The sequence below is a fragment of the Macrobrachium rosenbergii genome, chromosome 41, assembly GCF_040412425.1.
Source record: "Macrobrachium rosenbergii isolate ZJJX-2024 chromosome 41, ASM4041242v1, whole genome shotgun sequence".
In the NCBI taxonomy this organism is placed as follows: domain Eukaryota; kingdom Metazoa; phylum Arthropoda; class Malacostraca; order Decapoda; family Palaemonidae; genus Macrobrachium; species Macrobrachium rosenbergii.
In genome coordinates, this window is record NC_089781.1 from 87824991 (window position 1) to 87846397 (window position 21407).

The following is a 21407-nucleotide window of genomic DNA, read 5'->3' on the forward strand; positions in this document are numbered from 1 at the left end:
CCTGACATGAACACTGTATATATTATAAAATTTTCAAATCCCCTAATTATCCCCTTCTACCAACTAAGGGTAAAATGCAATGACAACAACTATTGCGCTTTTGCCAGGGCAGCTATTGATATTGACATGATGTCCAGCTGCTAATATCATGTGAACATCAAAACAAACACACCTAATTACTAAGGGTCAAATCAATTATAATCTCACCCTTAGGAAAAGAATGGAGGAATGGTACAATTAATACAACCACACTAAATGTCAAACATACAAACTAAGAATAAAAAAAAATTAAACAGCAAATAACAGCCAATTTTCTGTCAGACAATGCTGCATTAGTCACATAATGTTCTGAAAATTATGCTTGGTATTGTTTTACTGAAAAAATTTCATTTCCCAAGTTGAATGAGCATTTTACATCTATCTTTAGTAGTGCCTTGTCAACTATAAACACTTGAAGAACAAAAATATCTGACTATACTTCCTTTATTCTTCACTTGTTCAGTGTTACAGGGTGGAAAAATACACCCTTTATAAATTGGAAGAGCAGAGGTCTGATCCAAGTGATAGGAGGCTATGGTTGTATGATGACCTCATTCTACAGGTTAGAGTACTCTATGGCTTTTAATTTTAGTTACCATTTAAAATACTCTGTGTTACTATGCAGGTACAAACTGATTTTATACAAGGACATGATGGATGGGAGGAGAATGAAATGTTCTCTGCAATGTTCCATACATGAACCAATTGGTCAGCTTGTCAAAACACAATTTGTTGTTAAGGACAAGTGTGTTATTAATTAGGATTGGTTTAAATGTACCCATTTATCCTTAATCATGAAATCATGGGGACCAACAAATGTTACTCCAAGCATTTGAAGGCTCACATTAATACAGTCACTCCCTATTGAAGGCTCACATTAATACAGTCAATCCCTAAAGACTGCCTGTCATTAACCCTTAAGGGACGGATTGAGCCTCAGTGGTGAAGTAAAACCGGTTTGGGGAGGTGGACGGATTGAGCTTCAGTGTGAAACAGAATTACACACCGCTTTGGTAATAATGATTAGAAACAAGAGGTGCCAATACTACTGTATGTTATAAATTCACTAATGGCAACTTTTATACAGAGGTGAGAGTTAGGCCAGTATCAGTAGTGCTTGTGACTTCAAGGGGGAAAAGTACTGCATCTCTCTCTCTCTCACAAGTCTTTTTGTAAATTTGCTTGTAAATATACGAAAGGGTTGCTGTTGTTTTTTGTTTTTGTCTTTTACGATAGTATGTCAGTTGTGAATGTAATTTTACAAAGAAATATTAGAAAAAGCATGAAAAGTAAAAAAAAGTTACTGAATTTTCCTTCTTGTAAATTTATGTGAAATACTTTTCAATAAATATGCAAAAAATTTGTTACTGCTTTTATTTCTTATCTGTTTTGATATTGTGTGGGCAGTAATAATAATTTTACAAAATACAATAAATTTATTTATTAGAAAAAACATATAAAAGTTGGTAAAACTTACAATTGTCTTGTAAATGAGGCCCACAAGGGGTTGTAAATAGTCATTTTCAACTTCTCGTGGAAGGTAGGGAAAATTTTTTAGTTTTTTATTTATACAGTGCAAATGTACGTGCCATTCTGTTTCCATTGATGTGATTTTTATTTTTTTATTTTGCCGACCTCAAAGTTTCCCCGGTCTGGGGTGCTGCACATTGACAAATTATGCCGTCCCTTAAGGGTTAACATCATGGTAATGTATATATTATAAATGGTTATATATCTAGCTCTGGGGAAATGTACAGCAATGTTGCCAAAGCTGTAGGATGACAATGTACAGTAAAGTGAAAAATGAGATGGTGATTAACCCTTTAACGCCGAAGCCCTATTTACAAAAACGTCTCCCATGTGCCGGCGGCGTTCGGTGAGTTAGCGCCGAAGCGGAAAAAAGTTTTTTCAAAAAATCACAGCACGCTTAGTTTTTAAGATTAAGAATTCATTTTTGGCTCATTTTTTTGTCATTGCCTGAAGTTTAGTATGCAACCATCAGAAATGAAAAAATATCATTATCATATATAAATATTGGAATATATGACAGCGAAAAAAAAACTCGTATATAATTGTATACAAATCGCGCTGTAAGCAAAAGGGTTAAAGCTAATGAGTTAAATTTTTTTTAGTTGTATTGTACACTAAATTGCGATGATTTTGGTATATAACAAATTTTAAAAAATCAAAGCAACACAGAAAATATTATCACAAAATGATGCATGAATTAAGTAGCATTCGGACGTAAAAAAATGTTTTTTTCAAAAATTCACCATAAATCGAAATATTGTGCTAGAGACTTCCCGTTTGTTGAAAAATGAAGCTAATTGATTGAATATTACTAGACTGTAAGTGTTTTAGCTTACAATTGCAGTTTTCGACCATTTCGGTCGAGTTAAAGTTGAATTTTTTTCTATTTATCGTGATTTATATAGAAATATTTCAAAACTGATAAAAGCTACAACCCTGAGTTATTTTTTGTTGTATTGAACATGAAATTACGCACATTTTCATATATAAAACTTTATGTAACGACTAATTTAAAGCGGTGCAAATATTACGACAACGAGACTAAAGAATTTCTGAGATGTTCGCCAAGTTACCACGCATGAAGCGTACGGAAAATGTTTTTTAAAAAATTCACCATAAATTGAAATATTGTGCTAGAGACTTTCAATTTATTGCAAAATGAAGTTAAACGATTGAATATTACTAGAATGTTAGAGTTTTAGCTTACAATTGTGTTTTTTTACCATTTCGGTCGAGTTAAAGTTGACCGAAGGTTGAAATTTTGGCAGTTATCATGATTTATGTGAAAATATTTCAAAACTGATAAAAGCTACAACCATGAGCTATTTTCTGTTGTATTCTACATGAAATTGCACACATTTTCATATATAAAAGTTTATGTAACGACTAATATAAAATGATGCAAACATTACGACAACATGACGAAAGAATTTCTGAGATGTTCGGCCGAGTTACCTCGCACAGACGTAAGGAAAAAGTTTTTTTTTCAGAAATTCACCATAAATCAAAATATTGTGCTAGAGACTTCCAATTGGTTGCAAAATGAAGGTAAATGATTGAATATTACTAGATCGTAAGAGTTTTAGCTTAAAATTGCGTTTTTTGACCATTTCGGCCGAGTCAAATTTGACCGAAGGTTGAAATTTTGGCAGTTATCGTGGTTTATATGAAAATATTTCCAAACTGATAAAAGCTACAACCATGGGTTGTATTTTGCTGTATTGTACATGAAATTGCACACATTTTCATATATAAAACTTTATGTAACGGCTAATATAGAACAGTGCAAAAATTACGACAAAATGACGAAAGAATTTATGAAATTTTCGGCTGTTACCGCCGTCGCGTGTAAGAAAAAGTTTTTTTCAAAAATTCACCATAAATCGAAATATTGTGCTAGAGACTTCCAATTTGTTGCAAATGAAGGTACATGATTGAATATTACTAGAATGTAAGAGTTTTAGCTTACAATTGCGTTTTTTGACCATTTCGGTCGAGTCAAAGTTGACCGAAGGTTGAAATTTTTGTAGTCGGCGACAGCACGTCCACTCGGCACCCAACAGACAATTTTAGTCGACGTATGATACGTCCAATAGGCGTTTAAGGGTTAAGATGAGATCACCAGTGTGATTTGCTTCAGCTACCAGACACTTATGATAATATCAAGAAACCAAAGGTGATGTCAGCAAGTGAAAACTCAAGGTCTGCTTGGAACCTTTGGAATAGTGAAAAGAGAAATTTTAGTGTGGATGGTGCAAATGCATTTACCTTGCTGGACTGACCTCTTTACAAATGGCCAGTTTAGCACTTTATGGACGATCCTGGCAGAGAGACATAACTCCAAAAGAATGGATTCTAAGGTTGTGTCCCGATTACAGTAAAGTATGTCATAAACAATGAGAGGCCAATGAGCATTTATGACATGCTTTACAGGAGTGGTGACACACCCTAATGGATGACCCTAACACCTAACAAAGAGCTGTGTACATTCTAAGCAACTTCTCTAAAGGCCAGGCTTCTGAACAGATGATGAAAGGCACCACTGTCATGACCTTTTGCCTGGGAGCTTTGCCTTTACCACAGAGGGTGAAGGAGAGGCCTACTGACATTCATTCTGCTAAAAGTAACTATTTCAAGAAAAGTTTTCCCAAGACAAAACCCTTTTGGCAAGTTAAGGAGAAATGCAAGGATAATCTCAGACCATGATTTACAGACATGCATTTGGCTCTTCTCTTTCTCTAATGACATCCATCAGCTAAGGAGACAGTGGCAACAAATGAAGAGGTCTCCCATGTACATCAACTGCATGTCTGCTCCCTGGAGATAGCAATAATTTAATACTGTTTAGGGGTGATCCCAGAACCAAAGCAGATATGAAACATCCGAGGCATCACAAATCAACCCACATGCATGAAGCTGTAGCACCTCTTAATCACTGGGAGTATGTGATAAGGATGAATATTGTAGAAGCTGGTCTGTCTCATATTCCAATGGGGTAGAATATAAGCAAACCATCCCTCATGAAGTTAAAGAGGGGCAACATAAGTCTTATTCAGACAAGTGGAAGATAACACACTGTTGGTCACCTTTCTCAAATTGATGAGCAGTGGAATGGAATAATTAAGCTATTCTATAGGTGCACTTATCCTCTGTGTTTATAAAGGTGGCTGCTTTTTTGACTACTTTTTCCTTGGCTTCCTTTCAAATCACCAGAAGTTTTGCTGTGCCTACAGAGATTTTTGTGAACTCTCCATTCCCCTTTTCTATCCTGTGTTTCTACAACCTCTTCCTCTACTTCTAATATTTACACCAGGTATTCTGCTTACCACTGGGGAGAAGGGGGGGCATTCTGTAATCCTTTGTAGCTTCCTCCATTACCATAATGTTGCTGATGTACAGTTGGCACCAACATTTATCTCAAGTTCTCCACTGTCTTCACTCTAGATTTTATAATATGGTACAGTATCATCGCTAGCTTAATGACTCTTCCTGGTACCCTCTGCTTTTTAACTCTCATCCAATATTTGTTTTTGTGTTCTGTAAAAAGTCTCCCAAAGATCCACAAATGTGGTATAATCTCTTTCTACTCCTACTGTACTTACTCTGTAGTTTCCTCATTATATAGGCTGACAATGCAGTAGAATTTTTTTTTTTTTGTTATGAAGCCAAACTGAATTTCTTTATTTTTGTATTTTCATCAGCCTCTTCTGTAATACCACCAACATTTTCAGCTAGTTATTTTATATCTCTCTCTATATATAAAGCTTTAGCCCATCCCCTTAAATCTCTGCAGCACTACAAATTTTACTTCTACATTCCTTTTCTCCCTAATTTTCTTTTCTTCCAGTTTTAAATGATTATCATTATCAGCACTAAAGCAGGTTGATGCAAATGGGATAGCTTTAACAGAATAATTTTTATTATAATTAATGAATTTTTTTGAACAAGCTAAAAGACATGGATGGAGTGTGTTGGGAACATATGAGGGAGTTGCAGAGATGTAGTGTTCAGAGACTGGAAAAGAGATGGCCCTGAAAAACTGTAAGGATCACATGAAATGGGACATAACTTATTTCAATAAACCCTAGGATCATTTAGCAGTATGCCTGGTTGAACTGCAATTATTCTACTCAGAAAGGCTTAAAGAAAAAATAAATAAATAAAAAAGAGAGAAACAGCTGTGTGTGTGTGTGTACTGCAAAATGAAAAATGCATGACGCCTGGTCAGAGATAAATGCTTTTTAAACAGTTTTCCTGCTACTGAGGAATAACCTGGCAAACTAATCACCAACATAAGAATATGATAGCCATTTTTTAAATTACTAATACTTCACATTACTACACAAAGATAAAAGAAAATTTCTGTGAAACTTCAAAGCCTTAAATTTCTATTTTAAAATTTTCAATATTTTTTAAAAACCTCTTGGCTTTGTAGTTTTGATACTGTATTTCCAATGGCTCAGGTATTTGTTGTAAACAAACTGAAAGATATCTGCATAACAGTGACTGTACATACAACAAATAAGCTGCAAGCCCTCAAATCGTGAAAAATTGAGTTGTCTATATTTGTCATCAGCATGTCTCTCAAAATTTCATTGCATATTTCCTCTCACAAAGGAAGACTTTAGCCGACCTAAAATGACGCATCAGAAGGCTTCCCAAACAAGAGACAAAACCCTAGTGAACAGTGACAAAGCATCTTTTCTACCTGGCATTTCAAGGTCAATTATATGCAATACTACAGAGAAGATGTTTGTCCTATGACATATAATCAAAGCACTAAAATTACTTAACACCACCAATGAAGGAAAAAAAGCATAATTATTTTCTTGAGAATGACGGCGCCCTCCAAGACATTGCCTTAGTGGTAAGCAAAGGATGGAGTGCGTGTTTTGCCTGGTTATTTTCTTACAATGCCAGTCAACTAAGAATAATTTTTTAAAAATATGAAATTCACTGAATCAAATTCTCTTTGAGTTACATTTCAAAACTGGAATTTTTGGAAACTGATCCAGAATTTTTATAAAATACATAACCCTTGACTATATGCATTAATATAATTTGAGCTTCAAATACCTAAATAATAATTATATCAAAGCATCTAAAACATCTAATACAGGAAATCAGGACAGAAACACTTTTTATTAATATGTAAGAATTAACAAGCTAATTTCAAGCCATTTAAATTAAATAAAATATTTAAATGGTCATGCTTTGTCTCCTTTCAAACTTTTCCAACTATTTCCACCAATTTATTTAGAAAGTCTGAACATTGATAATTTCCAATAAGAAATCCAAAGGTCCAAATTTTAGTTTAACATGGTTCTTATCATAGTCTGAAATATTACATTATATGATAAAAGTCCCTTTAATATGTCACACAAAATCCAGTAATATAAACAACCAACATTGATTGTAGTGTTTCATGCTAAATTTACTCCAAATTTAACCATTTTTCCCCTCTAAGAACCAGAGCTTGGATCAAAGAAAAGAATTAGTATTATTATTTAAATAAAAGCTTGCTAAATTTCACCCACCTCCAACTGACTGAAAGTTATGCCTGTTATCCTACCAGTTGATGCATTTTCAACTGGGAAAAGTAGAAGAGGTTAGTTATTTATTTTCTGAATGTCTCACACAACTACAAAATAAAGTATTTCAGGCAAAGGACAGATCAAATACAGTATTACACATGTCAACTTGAAGGATAGCATCCTCTTCTTGTTTATGGAAAATTATAAATGGGACTAATTTTGCCTGGGAGCTGAAGCTCACTTCTCTCATTTAATTGTCAGATAACACACTGATATAAATCACATGAAGCAGAGGCTGTAGTGTCATCAATGTGAGAAGACTTTCTATTGACTCATACTTGGCCCAAACAGCAGACAGACACCTCAGTGCACTAAATTCAGAATGGAATAAAAAAAAAAAGCTTTCTCCCATGGTCGGGTCAGTAAAGCTGTGTTTGCAATTCAGAATATACATGTTTAAATCCAGCTTAAGCAATTCTCACACTTACTTTTGTCAGTTACAGCATTCATAGCAAACAAGAAATAGAATAACAGTAAAAGCAGGGACAACGATGGACAAAACATTGAAAGAAAGCAGGTACGTGTTAAATATATACAAATACTTTTCTTATCTACCATAACATTTTCTGATGCTATTCACCTACCCTTTAGGGTACTAAAAGTGGGCACTGAGACAGGTAAGAAAAGATTTGTATACAGTTAACATGTACCTACTTTCTCTATATGTATTGTCCATTACTGGCCCTGCTTTTACTGTAATTCTTTTTCTCATTTGCTATGGATGTTAAAATGTGTGGTAGAAGTATGTGGTTGGGATGGTCAAGTGCTCAGGAAACTGTATTTTAACACAATAGAGAGTCCAAAGTCCAGATCTCAAAGCAATTTGTATTTCCTTGACCACTTCCAATCTTTTGTGCATCCAACCTTCCTCTTTGCGATATTGTAAGTGATAAATATTACAATCTTATTTCCTTAATTCACTTTTGCATTTGACATATGCACATTGTACTGGACAATTAAATGAGAGATTTTTGCTTTTTATGGTAATTTAGTACCCCTGAATCTAGAGCACTTTAGAACTCCCACATTCTGTGTTGAGAATACTACTGTATGGTCAACAACACTAGACCATACTTCCTCTTTAAAAGAAAAGAAAATGCAGATCAAGCAGGTAAGTCTGTAATTTTTATAAGATCAGACATAAAAATTCCCATTAATGAGTACATGAAATCATGAAAACTTATACTGAAGTTGAGACAGTTATCAATACTGAACCAAGCACACTCCAGTAATAGTGGTGTCCATCTGAGAATTTGGCAAACAAGTTTAATGCAGTTATACAGTCGACCCCCAGTATTCACGGGGGTTAGGGACTGCAACCACCCACGAATATCAAAAATCCACAAATACTACAGATCCCCCTCTAATAACTCTTATAACTACCTATTTTGATAGTTCAAACACCAATACAGTACAGTATACCTTAAACTAAAATGCTTATAATTGTCAATTTTAATAATTCACTGCCTATTTTAATAGTTCAAATAAAATATACCTTAAACTATCATCCTAAAACACTTTAAAATAATTTCAAAGTTTAAGATTAACATTAAATCATATGGGTACTCACCAGCAATGAATGTTGACTAAAGATGATGATGATGAATTAGCTGTGCAGTCTGATGAATGACAAGGAAGGTATGACTGCACAGCAAAGCAGAGGAGCTATATCTCCTTTGGGGGCGTCTCCTCCCTCCTTCTTCAGGCACTTCATCACCAATTGCACTTCTTCAGGGGCTTTGGGAGGCTTTGGAGGGTCCTCATTCATGGTGATAGGCAGCTGCTTTGCTGCTGCTTCATCCTGACAAGGGGGTTATAATAGGGTCCCAAAATCCCATCAAGGCCATATGAAAAGCCTATGGAGCATTGCATATTGGGATTCCATGCCTCAGCCATCTCCTGCAGCTCCTTGGCCATCCTCACAAGTTGGGACAGGTTCCAAACAGAGGCCCTCATCCTCCTGTTCGTCCCTGAACCTTGCAAGTCTTCCTCTTCACTGGCAGACTTTGTCAGCTCTTCCAAATCCTGGAGCATCAGGACCTTCCTCTGGTGCTTAGGCTCTTTCCCAGAAGCCTTAAAAGGAGCAGGGCATTTAGTTGGCATCTTAGGCCATGATTAACAAATATGCACAGATGAAAATAGCGAACAATTACACGAATCACTGAACGGTGTAAGGGTACATGCCTGAACTGAGGAAGATGCAGGATTACACACTACCTCTCCATGGGTACGCCAAGTAAAGTGAATAGCGCTCCTGGATTGGCTGCTTTGCAAAACGCCAGTTAATAGCGTGTCAAGTAGTTATTGCACATGGGTATTTAGCCTACCCAAGATGCATTTTTGCTTCACAAGCTTTATGTTTGGCATGAGGCAAACATAAAAAAAAAAAATACATTTTATTGACATTTTGCAGTGTTTACATTAATATTTCTGTAATATCTGAAAATTAGTAAATAATTTTTTTAGCATACAATATGTATTTAGTCACAAAAATACAGAAAAATGAAGATACTGTAGAATGATGTGACAGGTTCGGCATATGTAAACAAACCTAACATTTTGTTCGGAGGGAGGTAGTCCTGTTGTTCTAAAAACTACCCACGTTTTTTAGATATGCTCTACTATCATCCTAAAACACTTTAATATTTCAAAATCATCTTACAACCCATCAAAATATCAATAAAATGTACAGTAAGTGCAGTACACAATGCGCAAGGTATACAATGCACAAATGATCCAGCATCCCAGTACCTCTACCCAGTTTACTGCGTAGGCTGCCACTGTTAGTTTCGCTGTGTAGTTTTAATCAGTGTGTATCTTTTTGAACCATGCCTTACGATGACTCCTAAAGGCCCTGCTTCTTCTATGGCATCTGGACAAGAACCTAAACGCCAAAGGAAGGTCATGATGTACCAGAAGGTAGACATTATAGTAAAGTTCAGTGAAAGGAAAAATTATGCCAAAGTAGCCGCTCATTATGGCCTGCACAAGAGCACCATCTACTTCATTGAGAAGGAATACAGAGAGGGGAGAATCCTTGTGAGGGTCCTTGGAGGAGAAGAAGTCGCCACCCTCATTCAATTACTCTCTGACCCCCTGATGGACCAGGATTTGGAAGATATGGAATGTCTGTCCCAAATTATAAGGAAAAACAGGCAGCTGCAGCAGATGGCAGAGGAATGAGATTCTTATATGGAACGCTCCTCCAATTTTTCTAATGCCCTTAATGCTGCCAAGGAGCCCTACATAACCTCTTAGCATGAGGAAGTATGCCAACATGATGCCGTGTTCCAAAACCCCTGAAGAAGAGCCTGAAAATAGGAAAGAGTCACCCCCAGAGGAGATGTAACTCCTCTGCTTTGCTGTGCAGTCATATCTTCATCGTCCTTCACTGGACTGCACACTTAATTCATCATCGTCTTTAATCAATAATTCATCACTGGTGAGCACCCATATGACTTACCCTTATTATTATTACTATTATTACAGGTGCAGTACTATTATTATTATTATTAAAGGTTCAGTATTATTATCAAAAGTGCAGTATTATTAGTATTATTTAATCTTATTAATCTTAATATTTGAAAATTATTACTGTGAATAATTTTTTATCATAAAAAATGTATATTTAGTCACAAAAATATGAAAATACAGTACAGTAATTAGTGAATATTGCTCTATGAAAAAAATCTGAGAATAGGCAAATTTTTCATAAATAATTTGAAGGTACATTCCAAAGAAAAATCCACGATTAAATGAAGCCACGAATTCTGAACTGCGAATAGGCAGGGATCGACTGTAGACTGGCCACCCCACACAGACCTAATCTCTATCAATACACGAAGAAGGAAGTGTTAACTATAAAACACTTTCCATGAAAGCCCTAATTTCAATCAGTAAGAAGAGAGACATCTTAGAAACAAATCCCTTAATAAAATTTTTGCAGAACCCTCCTGCAATTTATCAAATCATCAAGGTTCATGCAATGCTGTAATTTATTAAAGTAAAACTGATTATATTCTATATAAACAAACCCTCTGGTCCAGCCATAGAAGAATAAAGAATTTTAATAATGTGGTCTCTTAAAAAATTCAAGAGCTGTTCTAAGTGGTAGAATTGGACGCAATTTTCTATTGTCTTGTTGGGCTTAGTGTGTTTATCATAATAGCAGACCAAAGTTGATATATATAAATATGTTCAGAATTTGATTGTTCCCGGGATGAAACAAGTTTAAATTTCAAACAAAATCTCCTTAAAGTTTTCAATGAATCATCCTAGCGATTACAACTACTGAAATATTCAGTACAGCTTAAGCCTACACCTAAACGGCAATTGAAATTTCATAATTATCATACCCCGGTCATAATCAATTGTTTTACTCAAAAAATTCCCATCTTATAACTTAATACTGGCTTTTGTACTACATGTAAAATGACAGAATTCTCTGAAATTTACACTTTTTAATTTCGTATCCACTGAAAGTCCAAGGGAATATGAGATTTAAGGATCATATAGAATATCAAGCCTAATGACCAATACTATGATTCTTGACAAGATATACTCTTTACTATACACTTTTCCCAATTCTTAACTTTTGTCTTGTAACACAACTTTACAAAATACATGTAACTTTACTATGCATTTTCCAATTCTGTTTTATATCCTTGGCACATGGAATTAGGATGTACAGAAAATAGTCCTAAAGTTTTGAAGATAATAGTGTTCACGTTTCCTGTTCATAATTTATCTGAATATTAGACTAACCTTTCAGATTCTGCTGGAGAGCCCGACCTGGATCTGTTCTGCATTGGGGTCCTGGAACGTGACCGTGACTTTGAACGTGATGGTGATCTTGAAGCTCTTGACCCTGATGCAGATCGTGATCTGTAATGGCAAGGATATGTCTTTTTAATTTGGTTTCATGTAATGCCAGTTTCCCAGTCAATCTCCTGTAGGCCTCTTGCCCTTTTAACTTCACTCCACCACAAGTTGGTACACATTTACAGCTGAGTGGACTGTTGGGTGGCATGCCAGAACCAATCCACAGACCTAGCAAATGTGAGCTGAATGCTGCATCACTCACTAATATCCACAATGACCTCTTAACATCTTGATTTCAACACATTTTTTGAACATCCTTGTTGCTACAAAGCCTAAAACTCAAATGGTTGAGAGGTTAACGTTAATCTCATTTTAACACATTAGGTATGGATTCCAATTCTATGGAGGGCATCAGAATTTCTTATATTACTTCATCTGGATCTAAGGCTTTGTAGTGGAAAGAAATTGAGAAGTTAAAAGGTAATTGTGGGTTAAAATATATGCGTATATGTATACTTAAAAAGTGACTAATAGATTCTATAGTATACTAGGACTGCCTGCTTTCAGCTATAATACACCACTTCATATGTCTTATGGAATCATTTGTTCCAAATTTTTAGATCTGAAAATATTTGTATGGATGGTGAGGATTTTATTGCCAATTGTAAAATTCTTGTTAGTAAACAGATTGATAGTAAGTTTCCAACATGGGTGCTTAAGAAACCAATAAATAAATATGATTATAAGAGGTCTTATAACATCAATAAATACCATATTGTCACATGGTGATCTTATCAGATATACTGCTTTCTTATATAATAAGTATATTTAATCAGATTTAGAAATACACTATAAAAATAATACAATTACCATTCATGAAATAAACTTTATTACATTAAACTTCCATATTTTGAGAGCGTAGTCACTTGTCTCGTCCTCAAGGAGTTACCCTTCCCAGAGTTCCATGGTGACCAAACTAATGTCAAAGAATTCTCTTATAGGTGGTCTTGCGGCTGGGTATTGTGTAGTAGTGATAAACACTGTAACACTTGATGGAGTATATAATGGACTCAAAGATAAGGGGGCTGTACCCAGGTTCTTCCATTGTCAAAACCTGCTTAGAAGAGGAAGTGATTAATGCGCATGCACAGTCTGCTGTCGTGTCAACAACAGATCCGTCACGGAGACCAAGAACCATTACTCTTCATTGATCAACGGAGTGAAGTTTATCACTACCAGCGCTAAAACAGGGCTCTGAAAAAATTTGAAATTTTTCCCCTGATTTCATTGCGAGGATCATGGAAACATCATCAAAAATTGCAAGATAAGTTCTTAATATAAGTTCCAGTTAAAATTTTCATTTTAATAAAGCTGTAACCTGGCGTTTCTTGACATCATATGGTTCTTGATTGTGTTAGCTTCAGGAGCTCGTATTAGTGAACTGGGCTCTCTTAGACGGGGATGGTACATCACACAAACAGGTGACCTTCAAGTATTATTGTTCCCTGGTCCATCATTCCTAGCAAAGAATGAGACTCCTTTAAAAAGGAAATCCCCTATTTTTATAAGAAAACTCAATTTAGCAGACAAGACATTATGCCTGGTTCAAGCACTTAAGGTTTACCTAGAAGCCATGGCAAACATCCCAGAGGGTCTAATTTTCCTACACCCTAGCACAAACAAGCCAGTCTCCCTAAAAGGGCTGAGAATGATTGTAGTGTTTCTCATTAAAAAGGCAAATCCACACTCCTTTCCTAAGTCGCATGATATTAGGAAAGTAAGTATGTCGTTGGCCTTCTTCAGCATGTCTCTTTTGGAGAAGTCTCTGAATGTACAGGGTGGCCATCAGAGACAGTATTTTTAAAAAAACATTATTGCCACGAGCCCAAACAAATTCGACTACACTGTGTATCAGTAGGTGGCATGGTTAGTCCTAACCCCTAGGTGCTACAGCAGAAAATCAGGGGTCTTACTGATGGAAAATATGCGAACTACTGCTGGGAGAAGGACGACAGTACTGCAACCAAACCCCGCATGCTTAGGTAAGCCACTGTAGAACTACATCCTAAAACATTAGTTTGTGTATAGTTTCTTGTCCTTTGGTGCTAAAACCTGAAGAGTATTTGGAATAAAGAATGGGGCTTGACCTCAGACCAGAAAAGTTTTCCTCTGGGGTGCTGGGATTAAAAACTGAGAGCTTAAGCCTTTCTTGTCACCTGTCAATTTCTTTGTAAAGCTCCTTGAGGACGAAACAAGCGACTACGCTATCAGAAAACAGATTTTGACATTTGTTAGTTGCTACTGAGTCCTCAAAACCCTCCCAATCCCCTGATGAAAAGGCATGGGATTTGGGCAAGGGGTCATCCTGCATTCACCAACAGAGAGTAATGCTGCTTGGTCACCACGATGGGTCTGTTGTAGACACTACGGCAGACTGCGCATGCCCATCAATCACCTCCTCTTCTAAGCAGGTTTTGACAATGGAGGAACCTGGGTATACGGCCTTGCTGTAAAGATTTGGGAAAGTGCCCCCTTATCTTTGAGTCCATTACATGCTCCATCAAGAGTTACAGTGTTTATCACTACGACACAACATCCAGCTGCTATAAGAGAATTCTTTGACATTAGTTTGGTCACCATGAGCTCTGGTAGACCATGGAAGGGTAAGTCCTTGAGGACTCAACAGTGGCCACCATAAACAGGTTTTTCCTAGGTCAAAACCTGTTTTAGCGATAATTTTTACAGGTAATCGATGAGCTCATCTTCATAACCCCACAACTTCACAACTCATTATTTTCTTCATACAATAAGAATCAGGGAAATTGGGGGTACAGTAAAAGTAATATCACGGACAATGATGACCCCCAAAAACAGTAATCAGTACTGTAACTACACTCATTCTTTTTCTATTACATCATGGAATTACAAAAGGCTGAAATAACACTAATCACAAAACTATTCATATACAGGAAAAAAAATATTTATACAATAAAAACCAAGAAATCTATACTTTAAAGATAATGAAAATGAACACATGACCAAAATCTCAACTGCCTACAACAACAATTCCACCTTGTCTGAGAGACACATGGTGGTACGTAGCAGACAGTGCCAAGCAAAAATTTTCTGACCTCTGACTCAGATATCTATACTTCAGTTTGAATAGTAATACTAAATTAAGACTGTTCAATATGCTTCACTAACCTGTCTGACTTTGCTGGAGAACCACTCCTCGATCTGCTTTGTGAACGTGAACGTGAACGAGATGCCCGAGATCCAGAAGCAGAACGGGATCGAGATCTGAAATAGTTTAAAGAAGTTTAAAGAACTGTCAATTCTACTGTTCTTAAGTAACATATTTTCAAACTTTAATTAAAAGACTGGGTAATGATTTTTGAAATCACTGCTACAAAATATAATCCAAGCAAAGGGAATTCATCTCTGCATCATTTAGTCCTAGGAATTCAAATTATAAACCCCCTCCTGAAAAACAGACTGATTGAAAACTTTCCAAAACTCAAATGACTCGGTGGACATAACTCTCAAGAAATTTTAAGATTAACATCTCCATAATGTCATTTTCAAACCATTCTAGAATACTAAAGTTTGTTGATGAACATAACATATTTTCCCATTTTTTAAGCTCATCCTGAATATAATAAGTCACTGTAGAGTTCTGTTTAACTTGCTGCCAAAACTGCAACTACTTCACTGTCATATGCATATATGTAATTGGTCTTATATCTAATATTGAAAAAATTATACCATATCTCCTACTGTGTCTTAATTATATCTGGTCATCTTGTAAATATTACTGAGGACCTTATGAAGTTGTTCTTGACATTTACAATGCTTATCTGTTAACCATAGCTTGCTTATAGCTAAACGCTTCTAGTACATTAAATTTTGGTTCCTCAAGTGACTGCTAATTTCCTTCCCTATTTCGTGTTGGACTCCAATTTTGTAACCAAATTGTTATTTCAATAACAAGGGAAATTTTTTTGCAAAGTATACATAAAAATTACTTTCCCCTTCTTAGTAGTCCTTGTCTGATGATATAGATCTTGGTAACATCATAGCAAAAGTCTGGCTAGCTCTAGCTGAACAGTAAGTTAGTAAGTATACTCTTCAAGATGGAAAAGATGTAAAACTGACAAAGTATGTACAAGATAAAAATGGTGAAATTAAAATTGAAAATAAAGAGGTACTGGAACAATGGCAGTAATACTTTGAAAACCTTCAGAATGAAGAAAATTAACATGAACTGGAAGCATAACAGAAAAGACCATTAGAAAATAAAACAGATGAATAGGTTACAAGAGCCCTCGGGAAGAAAAGTAGAAAATCCCCAGAACCACCCACACAATCTTGTAGGCACATCCACAAGCTTACTAGAATATGAAAACCTGATAAAGAAGAGTGGGAAAAGGAAAAGGAGATGCACAATGCAAAAGTTACAGAGGAATAAGACTGTTGAAGCATGTTATGAAACATATTAGGAAAGGCTGGGAAAAATGGATAATACTGCTAACTGTCAGTTTGGCTTCACTTCAGAGGCATCCACAACAGAAGTGGCCTTTATAATGATGCAACTACAGGAAGAGTACTATGCAAAGAGGAGGATGGATAAATGAAGACAATGATCAGATGGAAGTTTAACCAGAAAGAGTGCAGGACACGAAAATAGCTGAGAGCCCATTTCCCATCTAACCCCATAAAGGAAAAACAGACATTAAAATGTTTATGATAACTGTGAAGTATGAGGTTTTCTATAACCTTGGGGACACAGTAGGACAGTGAAGCATGACCTGAGAGAATGTATAAAATGCACACACAGCTAACTGGTTGATAGCAATATACCGCTGGTAAAAAGGGCAAAGACTCACGATGGGTACATAAGGTTTGTACTACTCTATCCAGCGAAAAGGGAAATAGAAGGGAATTTGAAAAAGTGTTACAGTAGAATGTTATGACTCAAGACCAAAACACAGGGGAAGATCATATTTTAAATGAAAAATTGGTGGTAAGATGTGGTGTCTAGAGGCAGCTCAAAAATTGAAGAGGTTTGGACACATGATGAGAAAGGATGAGGAACACTGATTACAAAGGCAGTAGATTTGCAAGCAGCAGGACAAATGACCTGTAGGAAGGCCCAGAAAATTGTGGAATATGGGGATATATAAAGACAGATGAAGAATTAGACTTTATAAAGAGTTTAGGCAGAAAAGGCATATGATGTAACAAGTTAATGATGATGGTATGTAATATTTTAAAATAAGGAAACTACTTCATGACTGACCGTGACTTTGATCTGCTTCGAGATCGGCTTTTAGATTTGCTATTACGTGAACCACTACGTGATCTACTTCTAGATTTGCTATGACGAGATCCACTTCGTGATCGACTTCTTGATCCTGATCTGCTGGATCCTGATTTGCTTCTCTGCCGCTCTTTACTTCCTGATCTAGATCTTGATCGGGATCTTTCACTACCTTCATCATCTGATCCCTTAGCACTTCCTGAAAATTGAAAAAAATGAGAAGTCATATTGATTACCTAACCAAATTTTTTTGAAAATATTCATTATCATACAGAAAACATTAGCTGATCAAACAACAATTTGTCAATAGTATATCAGATAAGTTCAGAATGCGTATTACCAATTTTCCCTTTTCATATTATCAGGCAACTATGTAACATTTTGCAACTTAATTCCCTGCACACAACAGACCTAATTTTTCTTTGCAAAGCAGTGACTTACAGCTATCCTAATAACATAACCGTTTCAAGAGGTTTAAAAAGCAACAAATGTTTCTCAGTAACAACATAAAAATTACACACATCCAAAAATACAATATTTTAAAATACTGAATTTTGATCATACAAAACCTTCACTCATATATGCCTACATTGATGTTTTTGAATAAGTCAAGATATTGCAATTTTTTGTTTAAAAAACAGAAGATCAGTAGCAGCATGGCACATGCACCATCTGAAGCCTCAGGCACCTAGCAATCACCTGCCTCGCCTTCCATACAGTCTAAAAATGAGGCTGAAAGATCAACAGGACTGGGAAGAGGAAACTCTATGTGAATAATGTTTTTGTGTGAAAAAATTAATCTTGCTTTATAATAAATTATTTAGTAGTTTAATCAAAATGCAATTAATCATAATTTAGATGGGAGGACCAAATGCAAATAATCTCAGTGGTGATCTACACTTGCAGGACCTGGTAAGAAGAAAGTCATATATGTTGAATTTTACTACTTGGTGCTGAATACTGCCTGGTAACTCAGCTTTACCCATATTAAAGATGGATGTCCTTGTCATTGTTAAGGTCAACTTTCTTAAAAAGTTCCTGTACTTAACTTTTTTGGAATAGCATGAAGTCCAGTGTGTACAGAACCTTCCAGTCCTTAATGTGGGGAAGGGGGTGGGGGGGGATGCAGGAGGTCAAGATGATCTACTGTTGCACAGTCTCACTTCATAACAATGTTAAAGAGAAAGTAAGCCACCAATCTAATTTGGAAGAATAACACCTTGGCAGAAAAAAACACCAACCTCTTTGTTGAGAGCTTGACTTACTCACAAAGCAGCAAACTTATATATAACTTAAGCATCCTTATACATAACTTAACCTATAAAGAGAGTGGACAAGCAGCATTTACAAGAGTGGATAAGCAGCATTTACAAGAGTGGGGCAGCCAAAGATTTATTTTATCCCGTGCTGGTATAGTTTCTCAGCCCTCCATCATCAGTTTTACAAATATATTCCTCAGCGCCTCCATCATCAGTTTTACAAATATAACAATGTCCTACACTGCGTTGGAACACAGCAGGCTGGATTAGCCTTGGTTTCAGATGCAATGCCATGATATTAATCAATTAATGAGTTAGGAATAGTTATGAATAATTGTGGTACTACTCTGAAGGAAAAAGTTTAGGAAATTATACTCATGCAGCCTAAAACGGTCAGACATCTTAAATCCGGCACTCCACGGTCCAGCAACTCCAATGGTCTGGGATCTTTCAGAATCAGCCACCATTAGCTCTTGAGAAGTTTTGGATTTTTTCAGGTTTTGGAACTGAAGCTTGTTCCGTAAATACCCAAGAACACTTTATTTCTAATGAAAACATTGTGAAAAATAAAAAATATACAGCATACAAAACAGGCAGTGCCCCGTTAACAAACGGGGTTCCATTCCCGGCCAGGTGCTGATAGCTGAAAATTGTTGTTAATCGGAACATCACAATAATTATGGTAATAAATGGCGTTTACAATGCCGTAAGCGCCGATCTGGCGCTGATAAACCACTTAGCAATGCCGATATACCGTTTACCAGCGCCAAAAAGCGGTTACTGATGCCAATAAACCACCTACCAACGGCAATACACGGCTACCGACGTCGTTAAACCTCTTACCAGTACCAAGAATCTGGTTAACAATATTGTAGACCAAGCATCGTAAAACCGAAGTGCCGTTAACCGGGGACTGACTGTATCATGGATTCATTAAAATTTAATCTAAAAACATGATTTCATCATATACATTGTTATAGTGTGAGGTGTATTTTCAGTACATTACACTATGCTAGGCTTTCCATGCCTGTCTCGGTTTCGGTAGATACCATTGATAATGCATATTATATCTGAGTTAGCTTTTAACTAATAAACAGGCCTAGAAGCTAAAGTTCATTAGGTTAAATGCAAATCATCATAAAATAATTCAGCTCACCAACCTTCTGACTTGTCTGAGAATTCATCAATATTTCTTATAATTAACAACCACTTACTACCGCGTGCAAGACACTGGAATAAACAACAGCAAGTACTGACACAAACAATCGAATCGACTGTCGTTTCCCAATGTCAATTACCATAACTAACCCATGTTTATTAAGGGTTGTGTTACAGTTGTCAACTTGTTAAAAAGTGCAAATTTTCAATGGTGACTTCATTAAATAAGAACAAAATAAATCTATTCATCCTTCCTGCAATGGAGAGGAATGTGTTAAAAAAGTATGCCACCAAATTTACGGTTGTAGCTGTGGCAGAAGAAACAAATAATGCGCAGGACACAAAATGTTTTGGAATAGGCAAAAAATAACATCCAATACTGGTGAAATCACACCTTTACTTCATTTAATTTACTGCATTTATAAACTTCATTTAATTTACTGCGCTTTTCAAATATTTATAAATGAAATAAGCGGACGCCGATCCGACGGAAGAAATATGGCAAAAAGAATCATCATAATTTCAAATAATAACAATACCAGAGCATTAAAAGTAAGGTTTTCTTATGATTTTTGACGATTTTTCGATTTTGCTTTTTTTCGGGTTACTAAAGCCCAAAACGGAAGCACTGTTACATGTACTATTCATGTTTTTTCATACTAAAGCCCAAATTACACTGTTACTGTATTTTATTAATAGAAATGATGATATATAAGACTTAACAATAAACAAATTATGATAATACAGTAAATGTAAAGTACACATACATTTTCTTACCTTTGAAACTGGTGCCAAAGGCTTGTTGTGATGGATGATGAAGGGGAGAACAGTGTGGAATTAACCCTTAAGGGACGGACTAAATATATATCAAGCACACCCCCAGACCGGGCAAACTTTATGGTTGGCCAATTTAAGAAAATACACATCAATGGAAAGAGGAAGATATGCAATGCACATGGTGTAAGAAAAAAATTCTAAAAATTTTTCCCTACCTTCCATGGGAAGTTGAAAGTGACTATTTACAACCCTCTGTGGGGCCTCTTTTACAAGGCTCTTGTAAACATATGTTAATTTTACTAAGTTATGCATGTTTTTTCCAATAATTTTTTTATTTTTTGTAAAATTATAATTACAGCTCACACAATATCATAACAGATAAGAACTAAAACCAGTAACATATTCTGAGTATATTTGTTGTAGAATATGTATGAGATTTACTGAGATGGGGAGATGCAATAACTTTTTGTGAGGTATACATGTTTTTCTGATATTTCTTTGCACTTTTCTTTACAAAATGACAAATTTTTAATTAATTTGTATTTTCCACAACTAACAAACCTGTGGTCTTAACAGTGTATATCTTCTGGTGCCTGCTGGAAACCAGTAAAAATAAAACAATATAACAGTAATTGTATATGTAAGAAATTGTAATAATATCAATACTCATATGAGGATTCCTGTCCCTCACCCAAAACCTGTTATAGATACTCATATGAGGATTCCCATCCATTAAGGGTTAATACAGGGTGGCGGGTCATCAACATCTTCGTTTTGGTTTCTTCAGCAAGGATTTCTTTATCACTTTCCTCTTCATTTGGGGAAGAAGCAGTCATTGGAGGTGGGGAGGCACTTGAGGTTGAAGGCACTGGTTTAAAGAATTTGTTTATGGAAGTTTGCATTGTCTTT

General features: G+C 35.8%; 1 protein-coding gene across 1 annotated transcript in view; it reads right to left on the reverse strand.

Moving 5' to 3' along the window:
- Window positions 1-21407, reverse strand: part of LOC136826959 (RNA polymerase II-associated factor 1 homolog) — a 52661-nt gene that overhangs the window by 2647 nt on the left and 28607 nt on the right. The window contains 3 exon segments of the mRNA XM_067084563.1: window positions 11928-12047; window positions 15189-15284; window positions 17284-17503. Coding sequence (XP_066940664.1) covers window positions 11928-12047; window positions 15189-15284; window positions 17284-17503 — 436 coding nt within the window.